Below are 27,721 nucleotides of genomic sequence, written 5' to 3'. Positions count from 1 at the left end.
CTGAACAAAAGCTTAGCAAGCTCCACAGAAATCTCGACAGAGTAGTCAGAGCTACACTGGAAATGCGACAACACAGGGAGAATGCATCACGATGTGTCCCTAGGAACTTACTAAGTCAGGTCTTAGCCTAACAGTCTTGATACCTGGTGCCCTGGCTGCGTGTCCTATCATCTATGTGCCATCCCGAAGCCCATGAGGGTGACCAAAGCCGATGGGGATAGAGAGTGCCAGTGTTCCCCTGAAGCACTCACTGCAGGGTCAGCAGGGCCTGAAAGAGAGGATCCTATCCAGAAAGTTCTAAGGCAGACACACGCCTAGCACTCATGGTGGCATTTGTGGTGGAGCCTTACGAGCGTCACAAAAAAAAAGTCACGAGGCATCAGCTTCTAACTGTGGATTAAAAACGGATGTCGCCTGAGTCACCCTCTGAATGACATCCTGGAAGGGTTTGACTTCCAGAGTATGGGAATATTCTAATTTCAGGAGTACTAAATGGGCTCCAGCATTAACTGGAAAACCACACTGAATATAGAACCAGGCTGGGGATAAATGATACTTGTCAGAGATGTTTGGGCTAAGTGCGGAAGAAGAAAAAGGCAAGCGTGTATTTGTGCCTACAACAGGAAGTGTACTGGAGTGCTAAGCACTTTGCAGTCATTATCTCATTATGAAAGCCACTGGTTCTCAACCTTCCTAATGCTGTGGCGCTTTAATACAGCTCCTCATGATGTGGTGACCACCCCTCAACCATAAAATTGTTTTCGTTGCTACTTCATAACTGTAATTTCGCTACTGTTGTGAATTGTTAATATAAGTATCTATGTTTTCCGATGGGCTTAGGCGACCCCGGTGAAATCATCATTCACTGCTTATGATAGGCAGTGAACCTTGGTCATCCATATTAATGTGGTGCTATTATAGGCATAGACACTAGACACTGAGACCTAGAGGTTGTTTCAAAATCAAGTCATAAGTGCATAGTGGGATCATGATTGAACAGAGAATTCTTTGAATCCACAGTAAATACATAGAAATTTCTAATGCCTCTAAGACCCAGACGAAGCATCTCTCACTTTGTGTGTGTGTGTGTGTGTGTGTGTGTGTGTGTGTGTGTGTTATAGGGCTTGTTCTCATGCATATTAATAAGCACATGCTCTCATATTGACCTATATTGCCAGTTACAAAGATCCCTCACATTCCGAGAACTTGGCATAACTTTAATAAATTATATTTTTATATTTTTGATCTTTTCTTGATAAATTAATTTTGAAAGATTCCATCTCTTACAATCCCTTAATGCATGTATTTTCAGCCCTTTATTTTACTTTATTTTTGTTTGTTTGTTTTATTCAAAGTAGGGTCTCACTATGTCTGTCTGTCTGTCCTGGAACTCACTAGGTAGACAACGCTGACCTTGAACTCACCGAGATCTGCTTGCCTCTGCCTCCTGAGTGTTGGGATTAAAGATGTGCACCACTGTGCCCAGTTTATTTTTCTTTTATTTTTATAAGCACAGTTCCTCCTTGGCTTACTGCATTCCCATAAAGGACACTGATGTAGCAAAGAAAGTGATTACTTTTAAAATATTTGTACAGCTTGGGCACATATTGGGAAGTAGCTTGCTTGAGTCCTCATTCTTAATTGACATCGGTTCCCAAGCGAGTAATGCACCTAAAACAATTTGGTTGACATCAAAGGTCCTGGTGGGGTACAATGAAAAAAGAAAAAAGAACTAAAATGGGATCATAAGAGTGAGTAATGCACCAAGATTTTATATATTTAAAAAAAAAAACTCCTATCTGTAAGCTGAAAAAATTACCCTGGCTCCATCTGCTTCTCAGAATTGGCCTTACAGAATGAAGCAGCAAGTGTGTGTCCTTTGATACTTGTGAAATAGTTTTACATTTTGTATGTATTAATACCTTATGACAGAGTTAAGTCGAGCAAGTAATTAAAGACCTGAGTAAAATAAAGTCCCGCAGCATAAGTTACGGCAGGTGAAATAACGCCACTGCCAGGCCTAACCAACCCAACCTAGGATCCATGTCCTCTCTCAAAGTAGTGCTGTTCTTTCAAAAAGCAAACAGACAAACCTCAAACACAGCAGAAAATCAATATTTGTACCATCTCAAGAAAACAGAATAACAAAGGCAAAGGGAAAGATGGAGATAAACATTTAAATAAAGCTCCTAAAAATGATCACACTTGGGGAAAAGTGCTCCTTCCCTGGGGCGGTTGAGAACAGATTGTAACAGACCAGTGTGCAGAGATATTATTTTCTGTTTCTCTTGTCAGAAGGGATTCAGTCTTTGAAATATGTCTAGCTAAATGGCAGAATTCGGTTCCATGATTAATGAACTAAATTACGTTTTATTTCTTAAATGTGTTGGGGCTTCATCCTGCGGCCTTCCCCCGGTCTTGAGGATTAGAGCCGCTGGGAGGCACATCTGGTTACAGGCAGGCCTCTCTCTGGGTGTTCTTTCTTCCCTCCTTCAGAAGAAGGCAACGTGGGGAACTTCCAGAAACTTTTTTATTTGGTAAGTGTGGGTTTTTTTTTAATTCTCAAAAATGATGCTTACTGTATTCCTTCTAATGTGAAAGGGAAAGAGTAAATTAAGATATATAAATACTTCTAATTCATAAACTAAATTTTTTTACTCAGCATGGCATTCTTATTAATATTTCCCTTCAAAAAAATTCTTTGTCACAGGGCAAAGAATTTAATAATATTCTCCCTTGGAATGGTTTTTTAAAAGGCTTCATAATAACAATTCCATATCTTCCTTATAATAAATCACTTTAAACAAAATTTTGTGGTTGGATAAAATTCATTATCCATGATTTTTTTTAATGCTTTTTTTGTTTGTCAAAATGCTTTACTGGTTACTGAATCTGCCACTGTGACTATTATTCTAGGAAGCAGAAATAAATGTAAGGACCTTTCAACATTTAATAAAAAGGAAATGCAAGATCCAAGGACCTACAATAAAGACCCCATGTCTGTCTCCACTTTATGCTCACTTGGTGGACATTCTCCTTAGCAAATCAGGTCAAACTTAGCCCTGTGGAAAACCTCTCTCTGAGCATGGTTTGGGGCATCATTTAGATTCGAGGCAGATTTTTCACCTTCAGGAAATGTGCGCTTTTGTCTAGGGAAGATTCCTAACTAGAAGAGTCAGAAAAGAAAAAGAAGCCATTCTGAAAGACTTTGGGCCGGAGATGCCTCCACTAGAGGCTGAGGAAGCTGAGAATGGACTATGATGGCCAAGGCTTGCATAATCCTCCAGAGACCTTTGTGTGCTGTTTGCATGTTTATTTGTTTAATTTCACTGATGAGAACAATTGGGACAAATGTTTATGTGTTTTCTTGTTTAAAAGAAACAGGATACTTGAAAATGGGCTTATAAACTCTTTTGCTGATTAAAGAACAATCACACATCAAACATGTTAATGCCATACAATCAAAAATCATATTAACAAAATTAAAAGGAAAACACTTCAGTGTCAAAATATTAATTGTATTTACCTCAGGGTAGTGAAATTATGGCAACCTTCCTTTTTCATTTAAAACTTTAGTGTACATGAATATAGTTTTCTAGAATGCACTTGTGCACTACTTTGTTTTTATTTTATAAACAACAACAACAACAACAATAAAATCCCTACAGCGAGAAAGCCAGGTCAGTAGAACGCCTCCACACAGACATGTCTATACACGATCTAAGGAAATGTGCCCTACCCCAGTCTTTAGTCTTACGAAAATCCCCAAGGTAGATCCACAATCCAAAAACACTTAGAAAATAAATAAACGTTTTGTGTGGAAGCACTGAGTGTTTCTAGAACACACACTGAGGGAAAGCTTTTACAGGAAGATTTGCGGGGACTGCAGTTAAACAGGGGTATCACAGAGAAGTCTCACGGGACCAGAACCTTGGCAGGTAGCATGTTTAGAACCAGCTCCTTCCACATAAAAAGCTGAAATGCAGAAATGAGGCTGGCACGTAGGAATACACTTGCCCAGCAGGCATAGGAGGGCACTGCAGCAAGCCGGTTTCTCTCTCTCGGGCAGGGCTTAGGCTTGTGAACAGGGAAAGTTGCTGGAGAAGAATGGAAATAAAATCTATAGGGAATGATTTTAAGGAAAAAAAAGACCAAGGTAAGCCATTCATCCTCGATGCTGAAAAGGTTGAAAAGCCGTGGCACATTCTAAGGAAAAGGGGGGAGAAACTGTGGCGAGGCTCCTTGTTGGGTTTGCCTTTAAGGATTTATTCCACACTGTTCATCTCACCACCTGCACGTGGGGAAAGACAAGCATGCAAGTGGGGAGAGCTGGCAGGAAAGAAAGAGGAGGTGCAGGTGGACACATTAGGGACTTTAAAGGGGAGGGATTTAGGTGAATGTTAAACGTAGACTCGCAGAGAACTAGAGATGGAGCCCGGCAAAGGCATAGCGGAAGGCGTACGGGATGGGTGTGAAGGGCTTCAGTTCTGCCACGTGTTGCCACCAAGGAAAACAGGAACACACCTATCTGAGGATCAAAGGAAGGGGGTCCCACACTTTGTTATTTCTGAGGCCGAAGCGCTTTTGCGACCTTGGAACAAGAATATCAAGTAGGTGGGCTGCACGCATAGATTGGTGACGTTAATATAGCTGTCTAGCTAGGAACAGGAAGTGATGATATGCACATGGCGGCTGCTGGCAGGGCTGGCCTAGGCAAAGAGCCGGAAGTGGGTAGGAGGGATGAGTGAGTGCCTAGTCACTTCAGCAGATAAGAAAGGCCTGGGATTGCACGTGCTTACTAAGCACCAGTGAGCACAGACAACCAGACGACAGCCAGTTGTGTCATTGCTGCCGTGAGCTGCGTGCGGTAGTACTTGTGGAGGAAAAGCTGACAGAGAGTGCACAGAAAGTTGGAATGCACATAATTATTTTACTGCCACACCCGGCTCTGGGTTAATTGTGATGTGTGAAAATGACGAGGGACAAAGATTTAGAATCCGTTCTGTAAACGAATCAGTTACCCCGAAAAGGAACAATCTCCCAAACCATAATAACCAACAAGTTTCTCACTGGGAGAGGCTGGGTGCCTATGATTCTAACATACAAGAGCCGGAGGCAGGAGAATCACTGTAAGTTCAAAGCTAGTCTCACCTGTATAATGAGCTCCCAGATACTCAGGGCTGCATAGTGAGACCCTGTCTCAAGAAGCCCCCCAAAATCAAAAGTGAAATAATAGAATTAGCAGAGAGGAAAAATACAGGTAGCTATCTGGCAGAGTATATATACTCAAGCTCAACACCCACTCCCATCTCTTTCCGAAGATTCTGGAACATAATATTTAAGGGATGCTTTAAGTTCTAGCGTGGAGATTGTTGAGGCAGACACAAAGCAGGCAGAGTAAAAAGGGCAGAGTGATGCAGCCGGAGTCTCTCATCGCCCACCAGGCCTGAGCCAACCCCACTGGCATTGGACTAACATAAAAAGATTGCATGAAAACATGAGAGAAAGTGGTTCTCTGCATGTCCCTACTGCTGGCCACACTTTGCCCATAGTGTCAAGCTGATTGAGCTTAGCACATCCTGGCACCGGTTTTGGTTGAGTTGGGCCCTGTGGCCTTGAAGCTGTATTTCTAAGTCTCCTTTGAAAAGATCTGGCCTCCTTGTGCGTCCTCAGAACATAACTGAAAGAGCACCCATCTGTTTTCATGCTTGTGTATAACTATACCTCCTTCCAGCGCTGCGCGGGCCTGTAAAATCTAACGGCAGGAGGAAATAGCTGCAGGAGCCAAATGCTCTCACGCGCTGACGCTCTCGCCTCCCGCTTCTACTTCTACTGAACACCTCAGGTCAGATTATCTGGAAAAGTCTGTCTTCGCCCGCCGCCATCAACCCTAAGACTCCAATAGCCTCGTTCAGCCGCCGTGCCGCTCCGAGGATTGCCTCGTCTTGTTCCAGCTACCAGTCGGTAAGACAAGAACTAAAAAAAAAACTAGGAAATTTACAAAGGGGGCTAAGACTTTACCCTCAAGTCCTCAAAGCTTGGCCAGAAAGGGTCAGACTTAGGGACTGGAAGTAGTTTCACGTGTTCAAATTTCAGTGTCGTGCATGTATTAAGGCAGTTATTGCCTTCCTTTGGGGAAGAGGGTTATCCTCACTCCTGGGTGCCAGACTTCCTGTCCTATTTGAAGATTCCAGGTACTCCAAGGGCGTATATTGCAATTTGAAACATCTTGTTAATACCAGCCAAGTCCACACACACACACACACACACACACACACACACACACACACACACACAATTACACTCACCTCCACTTGCTCCCTCCGTAGAACCCAGGCACCAGTTCTAGCAGCCTATAACTGAAGAACCAGTCTTTCTAACAGTGTCTTCGCCTATAGACATTCCCTTCCTATGTTCGGCCATTCATGGAGAAGATGGTTACAGGTTGTGTCTCCTGGCCTAGAGCTGTTTTTGTTGTTGCTGTTGTTGTTTTGTTTGTTTGGCTTGCTTTGGTTTGGTTTTGGCAGAGTGCTTCACAGCCTGAGCTGTGGAGAACTGCACCCCCTATTGGAAAGAAAAGGCAAGGAGGAACCAGTCAGGCAAGGCTGGTGGTCCCACCCTGCAAAGGGCAGGGAGTTTTGGACTATCAGGAAAGGGGTGGAGGTGGAGTAGGTGGGCTTGCATCACTGGGCAGAGACAAAAACAGCTAAAAACTGCTTTATTTTAAATTTAAATTTAAATTGTTCAAGCAATTCCTCTGTACCTAGCACACACACACACACACACACACACACACACACACACACACACACACACACACACACACCAGAACACTACTACTTCTCACGTTGAAGTTGAGCCTAAGGGAACCCAATGATCATAAAAAGGAGTCCAGAGTTCTCAGGAATCAAGCCTTCCCCACTCTGCAGTGCTGCAAAGGGCTTTAGAAATCAGGACCCAAGAATGTATGTGGTCACAACTCTACCCCTTGCCCTGCATTTGAGGACCCCAGAGATGACAGAATTATAAAATTTGGACCGTCTTCAAACTCCTGTAAAAGGTTACTGTGGGTGTTATTTGTTGGCAAGAAGCTTGTTCCATTGATAAAAAGCCCCTGGTGAGAGATTACCTCTGGAGATGATTTCACTCCTCTAAACTGCCATGGCTGTCACTCTCCAGAACCAGCTTCTCAGTTTGTTTGTTTGTTTGTTTGTTTTTGTTTAATTAAGTGATGTCAAGCTAATGAAATATGTAATTTTTAAAATCCATATCCCATAAAGGTCTGCACAAACACTTCTTTGAGACTTCAATCTATTAATGACAAGAATCTGCTACTATTCAATCGCCAGTGGAGACATCATTCCGTGAAAATAAATTGCCAACTTGGAAACATCCATGACTATCCTGCTGTCCTTCCCCTGACACCTTCACCTGGATTTGCTTAACCAGAAGCTGCATTTAGGAAAGAAAGAAAGAAAGAGAGAGAGAGAGAGAGAGAGAGAGAGAGAGAGAGAGAGAGAGAGAGAAAGAAAAGGAAGCCATAGGGAGTTGTTGACATGTTCACTTCTGTTTCAGAATATTGATTTTTCATTAGAGTGCTGTTAGCCTGCATACCAAGGTTTTTCCCCCCTCCCCGCCCCAAGAACCCAAATTTTCATGCATCAATACCATTACCAAAGACACACAGGTCTTCCTTTTCTTGATAAATGGCAGGAAATCCGTGGAAGGTGTACTTCAGAACATCAGAGTAGATCAGGGAAATGGGCAAGGGATGGCCAGTCATAATAATACTCTAAAGGTAACTCTGATTGTTGGGACACAAAACGGCCATAGAGAGTTGGGCACTTAACAACAACAAAAATAATAATTTTTTAAAAATAAATGTTTCTCTATCCAAGACTTGGATAGAGTCTGCTGAGATCCATATCATACTTTTTTTTTTCTTGGTTTTCGAGACAGAGTTTCTCTGTGTAGCCTTTGCTGTCCTGGGTGCACTCTGTAGACCAGGCTGGCCTTGAACTCACAGCGATCCACCTGCCTCTGCTTCCTGAGTGCTGGGATTAAAGGCGCGAGCCACCATCCCCCCCCACCCACCACCCCCGCCATATCATACGTTTGATTCTGGAGGTGGGTCGGAGAAGGGGAGAATACTGTCTAGCAGGGAATCTCTTCTTGCCAACCTCCAACACAATGCAAAAACCTATCTCCTTTTCTATAACTACCCCTTCCAGTTTCAAAGTGGTTCCTCATGTGGCTCTTCTACAGGGTTAATAAAAACGAACATTCCACAGCATGCAAAGAGGATGGAGTCTTAGACTGGAGGCTCCCTGGGGTCACAGTGCAAGACCCAGCGGCACAAAAGTTTGCAGCAACCGGGTGCCAGCAGCCCCAGTGTTTTCTCCACCTCAGGGTTAGGGGTCTGCCTTGGTGAAGGATCCCTCACTATGGTAGTGAACCCGGATAAACACCGCATAGGAAGAGAATTGTAAATTCTTTAAAATAAGACATCCAATTGGTCTAGGGACCCTCCTAGTTGAAAATCTACAGCCGCCAGTTTGTACTTAGGGCTCCTCGGTGCTACTGGCCCGGAGCGGTGGTCAAAATTCTTCCTTTAATCTTGACCAGAATTAATACAAAAACTCGGTTCCGAAGTCCGTGTAATAGAAAAGCACCCCCGCAGATTTTGGAATAGACAGTTTTCGTAGAGGGCGGAAGAGGTGGCATTTGTTGGTTTAGGGATGATTTATTCACTCCTGCTGTAAAATCTAAAATGATTGCCCTGGAAAGACAAAGCAACTACTGAGGTTGCTATGATGCTCTGGGGGCCTGCCTTGCTGCCCAGCGCTCTGAGCGCCTCTTAAGCAAGGTCATAGCTGGCCCCTGAACAGTCTAAGACTAGGACGTACTGGTAATTGGGAAGGGTCTCCCGGAAAAAGAGGACAATGGTGCCTAAAATTGGTTATCTGGAGACTCCAGGAGTCTGGTCAGCCTAGGTCCTTGGCTCCTAGGGTCTCAATTCCCTGACACTTACAACCCCAAATTGCCCTTAGTCCCCAAACTTCTAAGTTGCTGGATCGTCTTTCTCTTTGAAAATTTTAAGAGAACTCCACCATGCTCTCTGCCCCTGTTTGTAAAATAAGCAATTCGCCCGCCAGCCTTTGCATTAGGCTGCTGTGGGGGACCCCCTTGCTCCTGGATTTCTTCCGCTGCTCCTATAAAGGGAGAATTCTCCAGCCACCCTTAAAAAGAGGCGTTTTATTATCTCCATTTTGAATTAAGATCATTGGGGCCTGGATTCAAATTCAGAGTACCAGCAGAGTACCAGCACGGCGCGGGGCACACACCCCAGGGCAGGGTGGTGCCCCGAAAAGAGGCGTCTGGCGCCACAGCTATTGCGAAATGAGGCGCTGCAGGGAGAGGGGGAATTGATATTATTTTGATGCAGATTCCAACTGGGGAGCGCCCTAGAGATGTTCCCGCTCTCCTGGGCGTTCCTCTGGCTTAGAGGAATTGGGGAGCTGGGCCAGCGGGAATGGGGCTGGTGGATGTGGAGGGCAGTCATCCTTTGCCCACGTTTACACCTCTCCCTTTGTGACAAATCGATTTCCCGCACCGCTGTTGCTGTTCCACTTTTCCATCCACCGCGGACCCGGATCCAGCTGTGCCCGGGTGCACACTTAGCGCCGGCTGGTGAATGTGTGCGTGCGCGCTCGCGCGCGTGTCTAATTGACTTTCCGTCTACCTTTTTATGAGTACATGTGTTTCCAACAAAAGGTCTTATTAGGACAATCTGGTTTCACTAATTTAGAGGTTGGGAACGTGGAAGGCAGGCGTGGTTTTTTTTTTTTTAAGAGTTTGCAGAAGTTGAAATTAAGAAGTTGACAGCGGGATGAACTGTTCCCTCAAGAGTAGGTCTGCCTGTTTTTATGACTTCTTCTTCCCCCCCTGCTCATCCCTGCTCTGCCATCACCTCCGTTCATGTGTCACGGGTTCTTCCTCTACTTTAGCTGTAGATTTTTAACAGTGTTAAAGGAACCAAAACATTTGAGGAAAAAAAATATATACCAGGGTGGGAGAATCAATAAATAATCAAAAAGCACACCTTCCACGGAAAAGAAAATGGATTGGGTATCATCTCCCAACCCGGGCAGGGGTGAGAGGAAAGGATTGCTGACTTATGATGGGAGAGGCTAGGAAGGACTCTTTTTTTATTTTTATTTTTTTTACAATAACTGACCAGGTTAAAATGCAGTTTTTTTACAAAATTAAGCATCTCTTGTTGAGGTCGTCTCTAGACCCTACCTGCATGCTAATTTCCTCCAGATGGATAGAGAGGCCAGGTTTGCATACACCTGGGAAACTAAAGCATCCATGCATTGTTTTCCACCACTTTGAAGGATATTCCCCCCCCCCCTTAGCACCTGACTTGCTGTGAACTTCTCCATCTCCTGTGACCCCTACTGTGACCCCTAAATCCCTTACAGCCAGATCTCAGCTGCAGCCCTCCTCTATCCCAGACTCCCCTCTTCCTTGTCTGTATTTTGAGCTCTACTGTCTACCCTCAGCTGGAGAGTGGTGTGTCACCGCACAGGCCTTGGTTCCCAAGTAGCTCTCAACTTCTTCTGCACTCTACCTGCCGCCCAAGAGCAAGGATGGGCATCCACAGAGCTGCTGTACAAGGGTCCTTCCATTATTTATCATTCTCTAAGGAGAAGGGGGACACTGAAGGGGACACTGAAGGGGAAAAAACTGTGTCTAAAAAACAAAAGTGTCTTAGTACAGCCCTGCAGGCCATCCCCAGGAAAGGCAAAGTCAGCCCCGGGTGCCTGGGTGTTGGTTCCCTGAATTCTTTCTGGGTCCTAAGTGCTGGTCACTTATATCCCTTACCTTACCCTGCGCTTGTGTTGGCTGGCAACCATCCTGTTTGCAGTTCATTTCCCCAGGCCAGCCTTAGGGGGCTTGGTTTCCTCTTTAGGGCCTCTCTCCTTTGCCCTCTCTACTCATTCTAAGTATGAGATGGGGCTGAGTTCAATGCCAGCAGAGTCATAGATTCATTGCTCTTTTTCTGTGGGCAAAAGATCCCCCAACTCTGGTGAAAACCTTAAGCTTGCCCAGGAGACTCATCTGCATGGTATGACATTGGTAGCCCTAGGCCTGGGTCTCACAAAAACCATTCCCAATTTCAGCCATGTTCAGTACACCCGCGCTCCAGATTAGCTCCCCCAATGGCTTCCTTAGCCTAGCTTTCCTCTATACCCACTGTAAGACCACGACATTTCCCAAGCTCCCTTCTCCTATGGCTTCCTTAAAGAAGAAAACCAAAATAAAACAAACAAAAACTATACTTTGTGTCCCCTGCTAGCCCCACAGTTTCGGATGCTGACTGTCACTCTAACTTGCTGAGGCCAGTCTCCGAGCTGCATTTCTGACGCTCCAGCCTTCTTTCGTAGCCAAGAGCACTATGACCCCCTCTCCCTGCTTACCTTGGTCTTCAACACAGTAGTTTCTGTAAGGCTCGGTTTTTATTGGAGTTTGTGTGTGTGTGTGTGTGTGTGTGTGTGTGTGTGTGTATCCAACACTGAGTTCTTCAAACAGTGATAACTTTGAGAATCAATAATAAGCCATTTGCAAACTGTCCTGACAGTCACAAAGCAGCGGCAGCTGGTTTTCCAGGTGCTATCTTCCTAGCTTTTGTTTTACATCTTCCCTAGTGAAAGGTTTTTAAGTCATTGTAGCATTTTGTAATCCATTGAATTGAAGCTTCAGCTACTTTAGCCCTAGGATGCTGGCATGTACACTAGGATCAACCCCCCCCCCAACCTTGCACAAAATGACTACAATTCTAAACCTAGCCCTTACCCAGGCCTTGGGTACAGTGATTCTTCCTGGGTCTGGTTTGGACTAGTTTCTGTAATTCAAATGGCTAGTTCAAATCTCTTCCTTCAGCTCCTGTGGCACTCAGTGGAGGCCCAGTCCGGAGTTGATTGTCCCCCAGATTTACCGTCATCTGAACTAATCCAGTCCGAGCTGGCTGCAGTATCTATAGCTGCAGAACTAGGAGGCAACAGTACCCTGACAAGACAGGGCTTTCTTATGGCCTGGCACAGGGCACAGGGAGCCTGGCTCCAGCCAACTGTGCCCAGGAGCCATCTCCAGCTGTTTTCTGGTGCCAGTTTGCTTTGAATGTCTTTAAAATTTTGTTATTTGGAGGTCTAAGATGGACAGTGTCTTGAGAGAATCATAGAGTGCCTGAGGGCACTCCGAGCTCCAAATTTCACAAAAGAGCCATCAGTGTATAATGACAAGGAAAGAGGTCGTTTTAGGGCTTTCTGTTAGGTCCAGACTCTTGCTGTCTCCAGGAGGGAAGGGAGTCCACTTGGGATGAACCAGGTGACAAGTGTGATACATCCTCAGAGACCTTCAGAAAGTCTTTTTGTAAAGCCAAGTAATAAGCCCAATATGAACATTCCATAAGGAAGAGATGGACGGTGACTGAGGGCGGGTAAGGCAGCTTGAACATAGACTGTTTTGGAGGTCTAAAGGCCATGCTGTGCAAGGACTTGGGCCTGCAACCCTCGATTACCGATTCCCCAGTACAAGCGCGGTGCGAGATCAAGCTGGACAATCTCCGATTTTCCTTCTAAAGAGGTTTTCCCTAACAGATGGGCTTTTAGCTGTCTCAAACCAGTCTGCAGGTAGCCGTGACAGGTGGGAGCAGAGAGCAAGCCTGTGCGACTAGAGCTGGGGTGTTCTCTTGGTACCCTAGGCCTTTTCCAGGCCTGCATTACAAGCATGGGGGTGCGACCTGAACCTCATCTTCTAGGTTCCCCCAAGCACAGTGCTTTCGCCTCAGCATCTAGGAGAGGAGCTCCCAAGCTCAGCAGGCGTCTTTGCCTGCTGTTTCCTCTAACTCGAGTTGAGTTGTCTGTGTTATTTATGCGCTGGCCAGATCTCTCCTACCTCCTCGTGGATGCCCTGCCTGTGAGATTTCTGGTTGCCCTCTCTAGCCCAAAATCTAAAGGAAGCCTTGGCGGCGGCTGCAGAGTCCCTGCCTAGAATCGCCTGGCCTCCCAATGTCCCTGGGCCTCCAGGGCCTCTCTCCAGCATCAGTCTGCTTGGCTTACACCCTTGGACGAGCCCTCTTTTTCTCAACAGTCTTTCTGCGATCCAGCCACGTTTCCCAGGACTCTTAACTTTCTCCTCTTCACCTATCCAAGAAACCTAAACCTAGAACCCGTTCCCGCCGCCCTTCCCGGGCTTCCACCCGCTGTCCCCGGCACACATTCCCAAGAGCACGCGCCCCTCACTCACTGTCCTGCTGAGGGGTGTCGCTGCCGCTGGTCAGTCCCGGTGACTCCAGGAGGCTCCGGCCTGCCTCGCCCACACTTTCGTCCGCCTGTGCCGCCACCATGTCCCCGGCCTCCTCCAGGTCTAGCAGGTGACTGACGGAGAAGTTCTTTTTCGCCTGCAGGGTGTCGAGGTTGCCCGGGCTGTCCAAGCGGCCGCCCAGCGCCGGTTGCCGCTCCAGAACGTGCCCGTAGCTGGAGGTCATGGTCTCCCCTCCAATCCCACCCACCCCCCTCTTCCCGCTCGAATCAACACCAAACGCTGTGGGCGTGAGGGGGGAGAGGAGCCGAGTGGGGAAGAAAGAGGGGGGAGTGGAGAGAGAGAGAGAGAGAGAGAGAGAGAGAGAGAGAGAGAGAGAGAGAGAGAGAGAGAGAGAGAGAGAGAGAGAGAGCGCTCAGGAGAACAGAGGGCGGGGACCCCCTTCTGAAGAGCAGAACTTTCCGGCACCAGTAACTTTTCCCCGCAGCCTTGGTTGCTTAGCGGAAGCCAAGTCCGGCGCGGTCCAGAGAGATAATCCACACCGAAAAGTTAAAATTAAAAAAAAAAAAAGTATGCTTAAATCGGGAAGAAAAAAAAATCCCTTCCAACTCTCAAAAAGCGTCCACACGCAGACACTAAAAATAATAATAAGGGGGAGAGAGGAAAGGGGAGGCCAGCAGGCCGGGGAGTTAGGCAAACAGAAGACAGAAGGGGTGGAGAAAAGAATCAAAGTGGGCTAGGGGGAAAAAAAGGTTTTAAAAAAAAGTTATTCCCCGGCAAGAGTTCAAGCACCAACAGAAGAAGGCTTGTTCCAGCTTTCAAATGTCTTCACGAAAGCGCGTTCCCCCTCTCTGCACTCCTGTGGATTCTCGGGAGTGACTAGAATTTCAGGAGAATGATGTCTTGCAGATGTATTAGAAAGCAGGATTCTCACTTTACTTTTCGTGAGGAGGGGGAAAAAAAATAAGAAATAAAGAAGCGGGGCTTCAAGAGTCTGCCGGAGGGTGGCGGGTCCCCTTCCCCTTCCTTCTCTCTCTCTCTCCCCCTCTCCGTGCCGAGAGCCTTTCCCCTTCTCAGTTGGATCAAGAAGCTCTCTGGCACTTCAAAAGGCACAGACTGGCATGGAGAGAAGGCTTTGTAGGGAATACAAGAAAATTGGAGACCCCTGGGAGGGCAGATCTCCACTTAATAGGAGCCTGTAATTACGTGGCAAAGCCTTTGTGCGGCGCCTGACGTTTTACAGACCCCCTTTCTCCTTCACATTCTCCTTCCCCCTCTTCCCTCGGACCGAAAAAACAGTCTGATTAAGAAAACCCCTTTGCCAACATCAGAGGCAGAGAGAAAGGGAGAGGGAGGGAGCAAGAGAGAAGGAGGGAGGGAGGGAAGGAGGGAGGGAGGAGGGAGAGAAGAGGGAGGGAAGCAAAGGAGAGAGCCCCTTTGGATTTTAAAAATAAAGGTCTAATTATCATGCTCTTGCTGTAGTACCACAGAGGAAAAAAGAGCCCGAAACCCACAATCACTTTAAAACGGGCTGGTTATTTTGTTTCGGCAGTAACTCCTCCGAATTTGTTTGAGATCTGGTTAGAAAATCTCATTTGCGTGTTTTGATAACAGCTGAGGGCAAACAAGTTAGGAAAAAGAAGAATGCAGATCTATAACAATAAAAATCTGATGCTGCCCCGCCCCCGGCAACTTTTCCTGCAGTTTTGTTTTGGCGGAGAGCTCAGGGAGAGTCTGAGACAGAAAGGCAAAAGAGCAAGCCTATTAAAGCTCCTTTGGCTCTGTAGAGACAGCCTATTAAATAATGTAATAAAATAACAAGAGCGATAATAACGGGAGGCTCTCTACGATCTAAAGGAAGCTTGGGGAGATCCAGAAGTCTTTATCTTCGACTGGATTCGAGACTTTCGCTGCCACCAGAAATCCCCACGCTTCAGACAGTAGAAAATTTACATATTTATTAATGCGGAGGGGAGGAGGAGTCCGTCCTAATCGGTCCCCTATCCTTGCCAATGCTCTGATTTCTTACGTGTAGCCAAGGTCGCTTTTCCAGTCAAAGGTAGTAAGCACAGAGGCTGACCAAATTCGGAGCAGACAGGAGCACCCTGGCTGAAGGAGTTGGGGAGCCAGAGGAGCTGGGGGAGCTGGGGGAGCTGGGGGTAGGCTCGGTGCTAATCTGAGTCTAGGCCGGTGAGGTCCAGGCGGACACAGAGACTGAGGGAGCCAGGGGTCGAAGTCTCTGGACTCGTCTTGACAGAGGACAGAGGGGTGCTGGGCGGTGTTTTCATGACCTGTTGGAATCTGGTAACAGCTTTAATAGTCTCATTAGGAATGAGTTACTATATGACCAGTAAGTAAAATAGTAAGTGCTTATTTGTGGCGTTTTATGTTCTTTAAGCACACTTACATACGTTTCCCCTCACTCTCTTGATTGCTAGATTTTCCCTCCTCCTGTAGCTATGGGGTTGAATTGAAAAGGAGGAAGGGTCCCAGTGTGTGCAAATGGTTTCTGGGCTCCAAACGGCCATAGTTAGCCCAGAACTTCCAGCCCTGATCTGGGAAAAGAACATTTGATGCCATCAAAGGGATGTAGATTGAAACCAGATGTGCGCGCCTCGGTTCTTTCCATGCATTTAATTAAGGAGCCGGGATGGAGGAGACTTTTTCATCATTAGTCCATCCACTCGTTGCCCCCCTCCCCTTCTTCCTCCCCCTCGCCTCCCTCCAGCCACTCGTTCTGTGCCCCCTACTCGCAACCCCCAACCCAGCGCTGGTGTGCGCTGGTCGCTCAGGCTCTGAGCTCCAAGGTTTGTCTGCTGGCGCCTAAGCTTGGAGAGCTGGTTCTTGCGTCGGGGGAGGGGGAGAGGGGACAGACGGATTTGCGCGTGGGTGGGCCGGACAGAGTGGGACAGAGTGGGAGCGTGGGTGTCCAGAGGTGCTTTCTGAGATGACAATGGTGAGAGAGCATAAGGCTCCTGAAGTGGAAGCAACTTAAAGGACAGATTCAAGTGGCGTATTTCCACCAATGTCTCCTGAGCTCTCTCTATCCCGTTAGGGGAAAGGTGCCACCCTTTCTCTCTTTCCTAAAGGCAGCTTAGGTCCCCACAGCATCAGTCTCTCCCAGAACTGAGGACTCACCCTCTCCAACTTCACTTACATATTTGGAATTCTTTTTCTTTCAGACTCCAGAATTGTCGTTTGTAACCAAATACTGAGTAAAAGGGACATATAGCCTCTGAGAAGGAGCCTTGTTTCTGTGTGCAGCCAGTATGGATGGTGACTTGGGAATATTCACAAGGAAGAGAGATCATGGACCATCCCCAGAGATGTGGTCAGACACCTTCCTTTGTTTTTGGCCTTTTCTCCAGGCAGAAGGAAGATTTTTAAAACTGCCTCCTTTTCCCAATGTTTGTATCAACCACTTGCAACAGTATCAACTAGGATGCCAATGGTTTCTGCAGGAACTTTCCATATATTTCTAAACACGTGTGAGCCAAATTTGTTTAATAGTAATGAATTAGAGCACTTAGCATATAGCAAATTCAAATGTGTGATATTTTCCTAATATCAAATGCAAACCAGCTACGCCACTTACAAACCTCACCTCCTTTGCTGCCACCTTGGCTCTAGACACCAGTGACAAGGGGAGACATCCCAGAAGGGTGTCTTTTGAAATCCATAAGCATTCTATAGTGTACCATGGTCCTCTAAGCTGGGACTCAGGAGCAGAGTTCCACAGAAACCTGCATTCTTTGTGCCTGGGGAAGGCAAGGCAGGCAGCTGGGCCACATCCTAACCAAGTTTGGAATTCTTAGAGGCTATGCTAGCTCAAAAGGCTCCTGGGACCTTTTACTCTTCCTAGAACATCTCCTAGGCCTCAACTGCATGCCCTTTAGTTTGGCTAGGGAGCTTAGAGGAAGGGTTGGGTGCACTGGGAGAACCCCCTCTAAAGCAAGCCCTCTAGGAAACCTGCACCCAATGGACCTGGTTCCCACTCTACCCTAGGCTTGTACTGGGGAATCGGGAATCGAGGGTTGCAGGCCCAAGTCCTCGCACAGCATGGCCTTTAGACCTCCAGAACAGTCTATGTTCAAGCTGCCTTACCCGCCCTCAGTCACTGTCGATCTCTTCCTTATGGAATGTTCATATCGGGCTTATTACTTGGCTTTACAAAAAGACTTTCTGAAGGTCTATATGTCCTGGTCTCTGAGTCTTTTCTCTCCTTCTCCCCTCCCCCCTCAACCCAGCAGTTACAATAGGATTGGTGTTTACATATGGCATTTGTGATTTGTTAAGATTCTGGATTACAATTAAAAAATGTAGAATAGCCTTAGGAGGAAATTCAAGACAAGGCAAAGAGCATTTACATCAGAGCTAACAAAAGGTGTGCTTGGGCAGGAGAAGGTGTGCCCAGATCCCATTGTCACTGCTTTACCAAGCACACTCAGCTCAGGGCTGGGGAGGTTTTGCCTCCTGTCTCCTCTGTGTTTGGGCTCTAGGATGGCTTGTTGGCTGCAGGGGTGGAGCAAGGAGAAAAATGTTGAACCAAGTTCTCTGGGCTCAGGTTGCAATTACCAGTAGAGCCAAGAACTTTCAGAATTCCAGAACAGCATGACCATCTGGCAGAAATATGCCAGGAGAGGAGGAGACTGAGGGAAGCCGGGGCTACAGGCTGCTGGACTGGCCTGAGTACTTAAGAGATCCTAGAGGAGAGTGGCCTGGCTTTGCCTCTGTCATTCTTTAATCCCTATTTTGTCTTCCCATATGACATCCTTATAAGAAAGTTGGACAGTGTGTAGGCTGCCTTTTGTCTTTTGCTTTGACTTCTACCCATCAATCATTATCTATGAAAGCCTGTATCCTTGGATGATGATGATGTAGCACACAGAGAGCTCTCTTCACAGCAATCCATCCAGCATCCGACAGCCTCTTTCTACCATTCTTTCTGGTCTAGCCCCTTTAAAAGAATTCCTGTTAGGATCCAGAGGGTCCTAGAAACATACAAGAAGAACATTATGATGGGCGGATCTGGGCTCAGGGGTCCTGCTCAAACTATGGCACAAGCCAAGGACAATACATGCAGTAAACTTCGAACCCCTACCCAGATCTAGCCAATGGACAGGACATTCTCCACATTTGAGTGGAGAGTGGGGACTGACTTTCACATGAATTCTGGTGCCCCATATTTGACCACGTCCCCTGGATGGGGAGGCCTGGTGGCACTCAGAGGAAGGATAGCAGGCTATCAAAAAGAGACTTGATGCCCTATGAGCATATACAGGGGGAGGTAATCCCCCTCTGTCACAGTCATAGGGGAGGGGAATAAGGGGAAAATGGGAGGGAGGAAAGAATGGGAGGATACAAGGGATGGGATAACAATTGAGATATAATATGAATAAATTAATAAAATATATTTTAAAAATAAATAAATAAAAGAATTCCTGTTTTCAGAGTCTCCCTTCCCCACCCTGGTGGGAGCAAAGCTGGAGCTAGGAAAGAGAGTTGCCAAGACACTGGAGCAAGGTAAGAAGGACTTTTGGTTAATAGCCATGTAACCTTGGGTGGTCCTGCTTATAGGCTTGGTAGTGATTATTGCCCAGGATTTCCCTGGCACTAGAAGCTGGCAAAGCATCACCTCATCTGGCTAACAGGATGTCCCCCCATCCCAAGCAGCCCCCACCCCACCCCCACTCCCCAAGCTAGAAGCCAGGAGTTGTACTCTCTGACATTTTAATTTGCTGACATGATAATCATACATGACAAATCACAGGTTTCACGAGACATAAAGAACCCAGTATTACCCTTGTGCAAACAACATGCTGGAGGTGGAACTGCTTTCCTGATGGTGACTGACAGTCTAGTACATAGTCATTAATAGAGAAAAAAGGTGGGAAAGAGAGTGCTAGCTGGATTCTGCAGGGTGCCTGTATCTTACGATTTCTGACCTTATTGTGTACTTTCATTTCTGTTTCCTGTAACCCAAAGTGGCCTATTAGGAAAATTCCTTCTGCCCCTGAGGGGATGTTTCTGACTTAGCCCCCACACCTACCCAACTCTTGAAAGGTTTTGAAACATTGCAGTAATGAAAGGAATTAAAAGACGAAGAACACAGTTCCTAGCAGTGAGTTGATAATGGTCCATTCTATTACAGTATGTGAGGCCAGTATCAGGGACTGAGTGTAGCATTACTCTACCTGTTTGCTTCTCAAGACATCAACTAGCTATTTATACCATGGAGACACCCGTGCTTAGGCAATACAAGTGAGCCCTTCTCAGGCCTTTCTCTACTAGAAGCCTTTGCTGCAAATGACAGGGCGAAGAAGTGCCCTTGGGAACTCCTGCTGCTCCTCTGAGTCTCTGACTGCTTCCCTTGGTCTTCATGGAGAATCTTGCTCCTTCTTAAAGGCTGGTGTTTTCCTGAGCGATGCCCATTGTCTTTGCTTCCCTTCATAGTAGATGTGTTGGTCTCTGATTTCATACCCACTCATAGGTTCACTGCTACTTGTTTGCCCAAACTATCCTTGGCATCCTCGCCCTCCTACCTCTTCAGTGTTTCTTCTGTTGAGCAATATCACAAGATTTACCAAGGAATCTAAAAATCTGTTGTCCTTTTTAATTTATTACTCTCTCATACAATACAAATCTACTGCAGTGTCCCCCCTTCCACTCCTCCTGGTCCCCTCCCCCTCCCCTCTCCCCCACACCCACTCCTCCTGGTCCCCTCCCCCTCCCCTCTTCCCCACACCCACTCCTCCTGCTACTTTGTTTCCTTTTTGAAGATCAGGCCTCCCAGAGATAACAATTAAACATGGCATAAAGCAGTTACAGTAAGACCAGGTGAGGTACCCCAGGCTGGCCTCACACCAGGAAGCCTTTCTGTCTCAGCCTCCCACAAGGAGGGCTTTGGTTACAAGGGTGTGGCACCAGGACCAAGCTCAAGAGTCAGTAAAATAAGGCTAATCACGGCTCCTATTGCACATTTCTTTTTTTTTTTAAACGATTTATTTATATATTTATTATGTATACAATGTTCTGTCTACATGTGTGACTGCCTGCCAGAAGAGGGCACTGGATCTCATTATAGATGCCTGTGCGCCACCATGTGGTTCCTGGGAATTGAACCTAGGACCTTTGGAAGAGCAGACATTACTCTTAACCTCTGAGCCATCTCTCTAGCTCTGCACATTTCTATAAAAGTTAAATGACCATGCGTTTAACCCATCTAGTTTATCTAGACCTTGAGAATAAAAAGACCTCAGAGTCTCCCTTATTATGATGCACACTTATTGAGGAAAGTGAAATTTAATACGTCTAAAACTTGTTTGTTTTTGTTAGAGACAGGGTTTCTCTATCTAACAGCCCCAGGCTGTTCTGGAATTCACTCTACAGACCAGGCTGGCCTCAAACTCAAAAATCCTCCTGCCTCTGCCTGCCGAGTGCTGGGATTAAAGGTATGCTACGCTGCCAGGCTAACATTTCCAAAATTCAAAACAGCACCTCCTCCCTATAGGAATCTTCTTTCCCCAATAGAAAATGAGCTATTTCAGCTTCTTCCCTCTCAGACAAGACCCCCTAACTCCTCCAGGTAATCAATTTGCCAGCTTTAGGCCTGCATAAATGATGGCTTCATGGTTAAGAGTCCGTGCTGCTCTTCTGAAGGACCTGGGTTCCTTCCCCAGCACCACATGATGGTTCACAACTGTCTGTAACTCCATTTCAAGGATCTGATGCTGTCTTCTGGCTTCCACAAGCACAAAATAAATAAAGTAAAATTGAAAGCCTCCATAAACATACATATGGTGCACAGATACATGTAGGATATATATATATATATATATATATATATATATATATATATATATATATATATATTGCACAATATATATTGCACAAAATACACATAAAATAAAGTAAAATTTAAAACTTTTTAAAAGAGACTACCAGTTTTATGTAGCAATCCATGATCTTGACACAAAATAATCACAATTATTCTGGTGGAATTGAAATGGAGGAAGATTAAGTAATAACAGAGTAGGTGAGTAAGAGGAGCTAATGAAAGTGTGTAGGTGTGATATATGGGGTGTGTTTATATTGTGTAAACATGATATAGTCTCTAGTCAAGATTCATGGCCAAATACCCTCAGGAAAATATGTATGCAGATGCATCCTTGGAGGAACCGAAAACTTTATCCTCAGGTCATTTCAGATGGAGCACATATGACTCTGGAGGATTTAAGGAAGAAAACAAAGAGGAAGTAACTTACCATAATCATATCCAACAGTTATTAGCTCCCTTTCTCTGTCTCTTCCCTCATATCCAAATGGCCCAGGCTACAAGTTCTTTGGGGTTACACCAAGTAATAAGTGGCCCAATTCTTGCCAGCTCTGTAATTTTTTTTAATACTTTAGAGATGGCAAAACACATTTACCTACAATGTTAACATTGAGAGACGTAGGCCAGTGAAAGCAAATAGATAGAGCTACCGAGAAAGCCATTACTGACCCTGCAATCCCTTGTAGGAAGAGAGGTAATTCTTGGTGGGGAGGGGAAGGCTGTCTCCTGGAAATTCAAGGATCTGCAAGATTACTGGATTCTTGGTCTTTCATAAGATATGTGTATAGAGGTGCAAACTGGCTTGGAGCCTCTGCAAGATCCCTGACTTTTGGGCCACAAAACTGGTTATGTGCCAGGCCCAAATGGCATGGACTTCTATTGGAGAAATGCAAAACGCCTTGTCCCTGGGTGAATCTGGCTCATCCAAAACTGGTTAGTCTCTTCAGCTGACGTAACATTGGTTTACAGTGTTTCCATGGGCATGTTTTATAACCTTCCAGGTATTCTTGCCATCAGAAATCTGAAGCCAACCCCAGGCCAGTTCTCTACCTGTTTTCTGCCCCCTGAATGTCCCCATAGAGTTCTAATTACTTCAGCCCTTCCTCTCCTCCTTTTCCCTGAGTTCTCCACTTCGCCCTGTAATACTGGGTGGTTGAGATTTCTTCTCTGCTTTCATATGCTAGGTTAAGTATATATTTTTACCCTTACCTCTTTATGTTTTTCTCCTGCTAAACACACTTGGGTCTGTCTTACTTCAAGCTCTGCCACAGATTAAATAGTGACAACAAAAATTTGGAGATGTCCCTCCCCCTTGCCTAGCTCCACCAGATGCTGTGGGCAATGTATATGTAACTCGGGCATAAAAGTCACCACTGCATGTGAGGCTGGTTGAGTTGCCATCAGTATCAGTTATCTTCTCCTAACATTCCTGCCTTGCTTTTTACACCACAAATAAGCAGGAAGCTTTAAAGAGTAGAATCAAGGAGCCTGACTTTTAAAAAATCTGAATAATGTATTATTTTAATATCTAGGGCTACTGGGAAAACCATTACTTTTTCAACACCCCGTGTCTGAGCATTGTTGCACTGGGGACCAAGCTTTCAACATAAGGACGTGTATGACATTCTGAACCCTAACTGTGACACCAGGCATGATAGTGGATGCCTGCCATCTAAAAACACAAAAGACTGGAGCCAGAAGATTCTGAGTTTTAGGCCACCCTGGGCTATATAGGCATTTTTCTTTTTGGTCTCAAATAACAAAACAAGCAAACAAAAAAACAAGCAAAAGTCTCAAACCCAAACATCAGATTTCGTGATGTCTCTAATATTCATTATTATTTGTGTGTCTTGGTCTCCATTAAATTATTATCTAAAGCCTTAGATGTTAAAATTTATGTCTGTTTTGTAGTAGATTGTATAGGGGAAGCTAACCATTAATTTTTATAACCACTTCTAGACATCCTGCTCTGGCCCATGTAGAGCCTAAGATGGAGGAGAGAAAGGAGTTTCAGATGTCTTCAGTTCTGCCCTTTTAAAGCATCCTTAAAGAAATTACTCAGTCCCCTCTCAACCTTCCACTCTGAGCTTTGGCATCTCAAGCTACTTCTGCAATAGCAGGACAACAGGTGGAGCGCCTAAAATAGCGCCAGAAAAACAGTAGATAGTCAATAAAGGTTAGTTCAGTCTCCACATTTGGCTATGATGTAGTTGTTTGGACTAGACCAGCAATGCTCCCTCCAAGAGCAAATAAAATACCCGAAATATTTGTGTCCTTGTCATCTCCTCAGATACCAAGAGGAAGCCAAGACTTGAGCAATAGTATTCCAGAAAAAGACACTCTGAGGTTAAGTAAACTCTCTTCCTTCCCTTTATATCCTTTGTTTGTCTCTAACACTTCAGGGTGTAAAAAAAGACTGAAAAAGGAGCAAGGAACGAAAAACACAGTACCAATGTACACAATTATATGGCTCTGGAGAATGGCAAGTCAGTTTGTGAGCATAATTTCAAAGAGAACAGGAACTAAGACAAGCAAGAAAAACTCTCACATCAATTTCCCCTAAAAAATATTTCCCAATAAGAAAGCTCAGGTAAGAGGCTTCAGACCGTTATGTAAAAAATTAGAGTGATGATTTTGGAAACTTGGTAGTTCCAAGAAGATCAAGATTGACATTTATGATTTGCTGAGGAAGAAAATCCATGAAACACACTCTGGTACATCTGTTAGGAGTTCTAGAAAGCTGAGCTTTAGCTAAGTCTCAAAATTATTGAAAATATTGAAACAAGTCAATTAAATCGTCAAGCTAAATAGAGTTCCAATGAGATTAACCTATTTGTCAATAAAACAGGTAGCTTGAAGGTCTCTGAATACTTACAAATTAAGTATTAAATTTCGCAGACTGTTCATCAAGAGAAAAATAAAATGCAAATTACAAACAATTTAGGTCGTATAGCCTATATACCCAACTTACAGATGGTATGTGAGGCATAATTAATATATATTTTTAAAAGAACAAAAGCCTGTGAGTCATAAAGTTTTATCAGAGGAGACACATTTCTTCAGTTTAATGACTAACAGAGTACAAGAGCAAAACAACAAAGGTAAAAGTTGAAATTTTAATAAAGTAAGACTGAGAGTGAGGGTGCACACCTTTAATCCCAGGACTTTGGGAGGCAGAAACTGGCAGATCTCTGTGAGTTTGAGGACAACCTGTTCTACAAAGTGAGCTTCAGGACAGGCAGAGCTATGTAGAAAGACCCTGTCTCAAAAACCAAAACAGCGAAGTGGAAAAGGCATATGAAAATTCTCAAAGATAAACACAGATGCTTTGAGCAGACTAAGAAAAAAAAAACCAAACAAACAAACTCACAGCAAGGCTAAGAAAGAATTGAAAAGAAGGAGAAACTGCTGATATTGGGAACAGTGATCCAAATCCCTTACAGAAACATTTAAAGAAAGTAGTGATGTTGGGAGTCACAGCCATGGCTCACCTGTGCCAGGCAAGCACTGCACCACTGCACTGCATCCCTACCCTGCCTGAATGCAGCATTATAAATATGTTATTACAATAAAATTGAAAAGTCAGAGGGCATAGAGAGTCCCATAGATAAACATAATTCACCAAAATTGACTTAAGATAACAAGACTCATTTTTTCACCTTTTAAAGAAAGACTTTTAGGCTCAGCTGTCATTACAAATGAATTCTTCCAATAATTTAGAAAACAAAACAACGGCAACATTATAAAACTTTGTGAAAAATAAAGAGGAAATACTTCTTAACATTATATGAGAACAGTGTGATCCTAGCACCACCACCAAAAGACAAGAAGAAAAGTAATCACAAAAGAAAAATGAGTGGCTAGTCTTTATAAGTAGACTTTAAATTTTAGAAAGGTCAAGCAAGTGAGATACGAAAAGCCAAACACTTCACAATCAGGTTGAGTTTATTGCAGGAACGCAATATTTAATGTTATAAAATCATCCAATGTGAGTTTAATTTAACAAAAATTTAATATAATGAAACAGTAACATGTTATGTTTATCACAAGTGATAAAGACAAAGCATTTGGTGAAATTCACTAACTATAATTTAATTCTATTATATTCATAGTTGATTTATACTTTTTAAAATTCCTGGAGTTGGGGAGATGGTCAGTGGGTAAAGCACTTGCTGAGAGCGTGCGGCCTCAGGTTGCGATCTCTACCAGCCATGTGAGAAGCTGGGCATGGCAGTGCGTGCCTGAGGCTTGACGGTAGCCAGTGTAGCTGAGATGGTGAGATTCAGGTTCAGTGAGAGGCCTACATCAAAATTAATAATAATAATAATAATAATAATAATAATAATAATAATAATAATAATAATAATAATATTTGTGGTGAACAATGAATAATAGAGGAAGACACCCAAAACCAATAAACTGCTAGCCTATGTGTGTGTACGTGTGTGTGTGTGTGTGTGTGTGTGTGTGTGTGTGTGTGCATTTTTCTTTTTGGTTTTTGACACAGGGTTCCTCTGTGTAGCATTGGCTGTCCCAGAAGTTGCTCTATAGACCAGGCTGGCCCTGAACTTAAAGAGATCTGCCTGCCCGTGTCTCCCAAGGGCTGGGATTAAAGGCGTGCATCAACACTGCCCAGCACACAGACACATGCTTAACAAGCTTGGAATAGGAAGCAATTTCTTTATTCTGATAAACCGGAGTTAGGAAAAGCCTATTGGCACATAAGCACTTGCTAGTAAAATGTCAGCGTATTTTCTCTTAGAGTTTTGAATGAGGAACCTACAACTAATACTTACATATAACCTTGTCTGAAGGCAGAGGATGTGCAATGAGATGGAAAATGTACTGGGCAGGAAAATAGCTCTCTTTGTATGAAAACAGAGCAGAGTAACGTACCTATTCTGAAGAAACATTAAGATACCATAGCACACTCTTCAAAAATGGCTAGCCACACTGGTACTCTCGGGGATCCAGAATAATAACAACTCTACTCTCGTGCCCTAGAGCACTCACACCCCGCTGGTAATCCAGTACACTCATGCGCTGATGTGGGAACATACACAGACACAACTTTGGAAAACTGCTATTGTCTACAAGCTCCAAATATATGCTATGTCCCGAATACTCTATTCCTAAGCAACTACACAACAGAAATGCAGTATTTAAAAACAACATTATATGCCTGTAATCTAAGCAGTGGGAAGTATGAGGCAGGAAGATTGTGAGTTCAAGACTAGCCTGGGCTACATGCAAAATGAGACCCTATCTTAAAACAAAAACAAACAGACAAGCAAACAAAACTCTCCCAAAGCAGCACAATTTAGAACAAAGCCAAACTACTCCAAATACTCAAAATAAGTATTATAGATTAAAAATGTGTATGCTAATTAAATTGAATACTAGCAATAATATGGATAGTTTTTCAAAGATGTTTGAAAACAGCTGACAGCAAAAGCATCGGGTTTACATACCATTTATTTAGGATGAAAGAGCTGCTTCTTTGCATATCACTTTTCCCAAACCAAAAATATCTCATCTCATATCTCATAGAAATGACAATGAAAAAGGAAATCAAAGGCCTAGTTTTGCTACCAAGATGTCCTTTCTCTACCCTAGAAGGTTTCTACACGAGTGAGCTAGAGCATGAACAAGCTGTTTCTAACACCCTGCTAATTGGTCTAATGAGTAGCAAATGCCTTTTGTAAGTCACAGCCTAACCCTGACTAGGATTTCAGCTGTTCTTTTCTGTGTCCACTAAAATAATGTATTGTGCTGCATCTGGGATGAGAATGCTAACTGGAAAAAAAAAAACCCTCCATAAGACTGGCCTGTAGAAAAACCCATGGAAATATTGTCTTGATTAATGATTGATTTAGGAAGGCATGGCTCACAGTGGTCCTAGGTTAGATCAGAAAGCAGGCTGGGAAACTTCAATAAGCAAGCAATAAGCACTATTCCTCCATGGCTTTTTTTCCCCCCTCAGTTCCTGCCTCTAGGCTCCTGCCTTGAGTTCCTGTCCTGATTTCTTCCCTCACTGATGGATTGTGACCTGAGAGTTGTAAGCCTTCAGTTCCTGTCCTGACTTCCCTCAGTGATGGAATATTACCTGAGAATTGTATGGTGAAATAAACCCTTTCCTCCCCAAGCTGCTATTGGTCACGTAGTTTTATCACAGCAGTAGAAACCCTACCAAGATCATAACATTGTACACAGTTGTCTAAGATACGTGAGCTCATAATAATTGTCTATCAGCTGTGCAGTTTTTCACACTGCTCCCAATTTTATACCCGGAGGACTGCATTCTGTCGCCTTTAGATGAGTGTGAACAGCGTGATTAAAATCTGTCCCTCATTGATGACTGGTCCCATGGCCTGAAACACTAGTTGGGGTGTTGTGCTGGAGTGAAAGCTCTTACAATGCAGAGATGTACTAGTTCCGGGCCATGAAACTGGATGGACGGATAAGGTTTGAATAAATTTACCCTTGAGGGCAGCTGTTTCCCTTCTTAAGCTCATGCCCCTTGAGCCCCACTGCTGTAGAAAACAACAACAACAACAACAA

At 44.6% G+C, this 27,721-nt stretch overlaps 1 protein-coding gene and 1 long non-coding RNA gene across 3 annotated transcripts in view; one reads left to right on the top strand and one right to left on the bottom strand.

The window, feature by feature from the left end:
* Positions 1–14,961, bottom strand: part of PRRX1 (paired related homeobox 1) — a 66,078-nt gene extending 51,117 nt beyond the window's left edge. The window contains exon 1 of one of the 2 annotated variants that reach the window (XM_084788983.1): positions 13,312–14,961. In XM_084788983.1, the coding sequence (XP_084645109.1) occupies positions 13,312–13,552 (241 nt within the window). In that variant the 5' untranslated portion in view covers positions 13,553–14,961. The remainder of the gene's footprint in view (positions 1–13,311) is intronic. The other variant, XM_084788984.1, reaches the window with a different exon arrangement.
* Positions 14,962–15,232: 271 nt separating this feature from the next.
* On the top strand, positions 15,233–27,500 carry LOC311595133. The gene is made up of 4 exons (XR_014778320.1): positions 15,233–15,485; positions 16,516–16,657; positions 18,778–18,849; positions 27,144–27,500. It is a non-coding gene; the product is annotated as an uncharacterized lncRNA (long non-coding RNA).
* Positions 27,501–27,721: the final 221 nt, after the last annotated feature.

This window comes from Acomys minous, assembly GCF_964271855.1.
Source record: "Acomys minous genome assembly, chromosome: 1".
Lineage (NCBI taxonomy): Eukaryota > Metazoa > Chordata > Mammalia > Rodentia > Muridae > Acomys > Acomys minous.
This window is presented reverse-complemented; position numbering and strand designations above follow the sequence as displayed.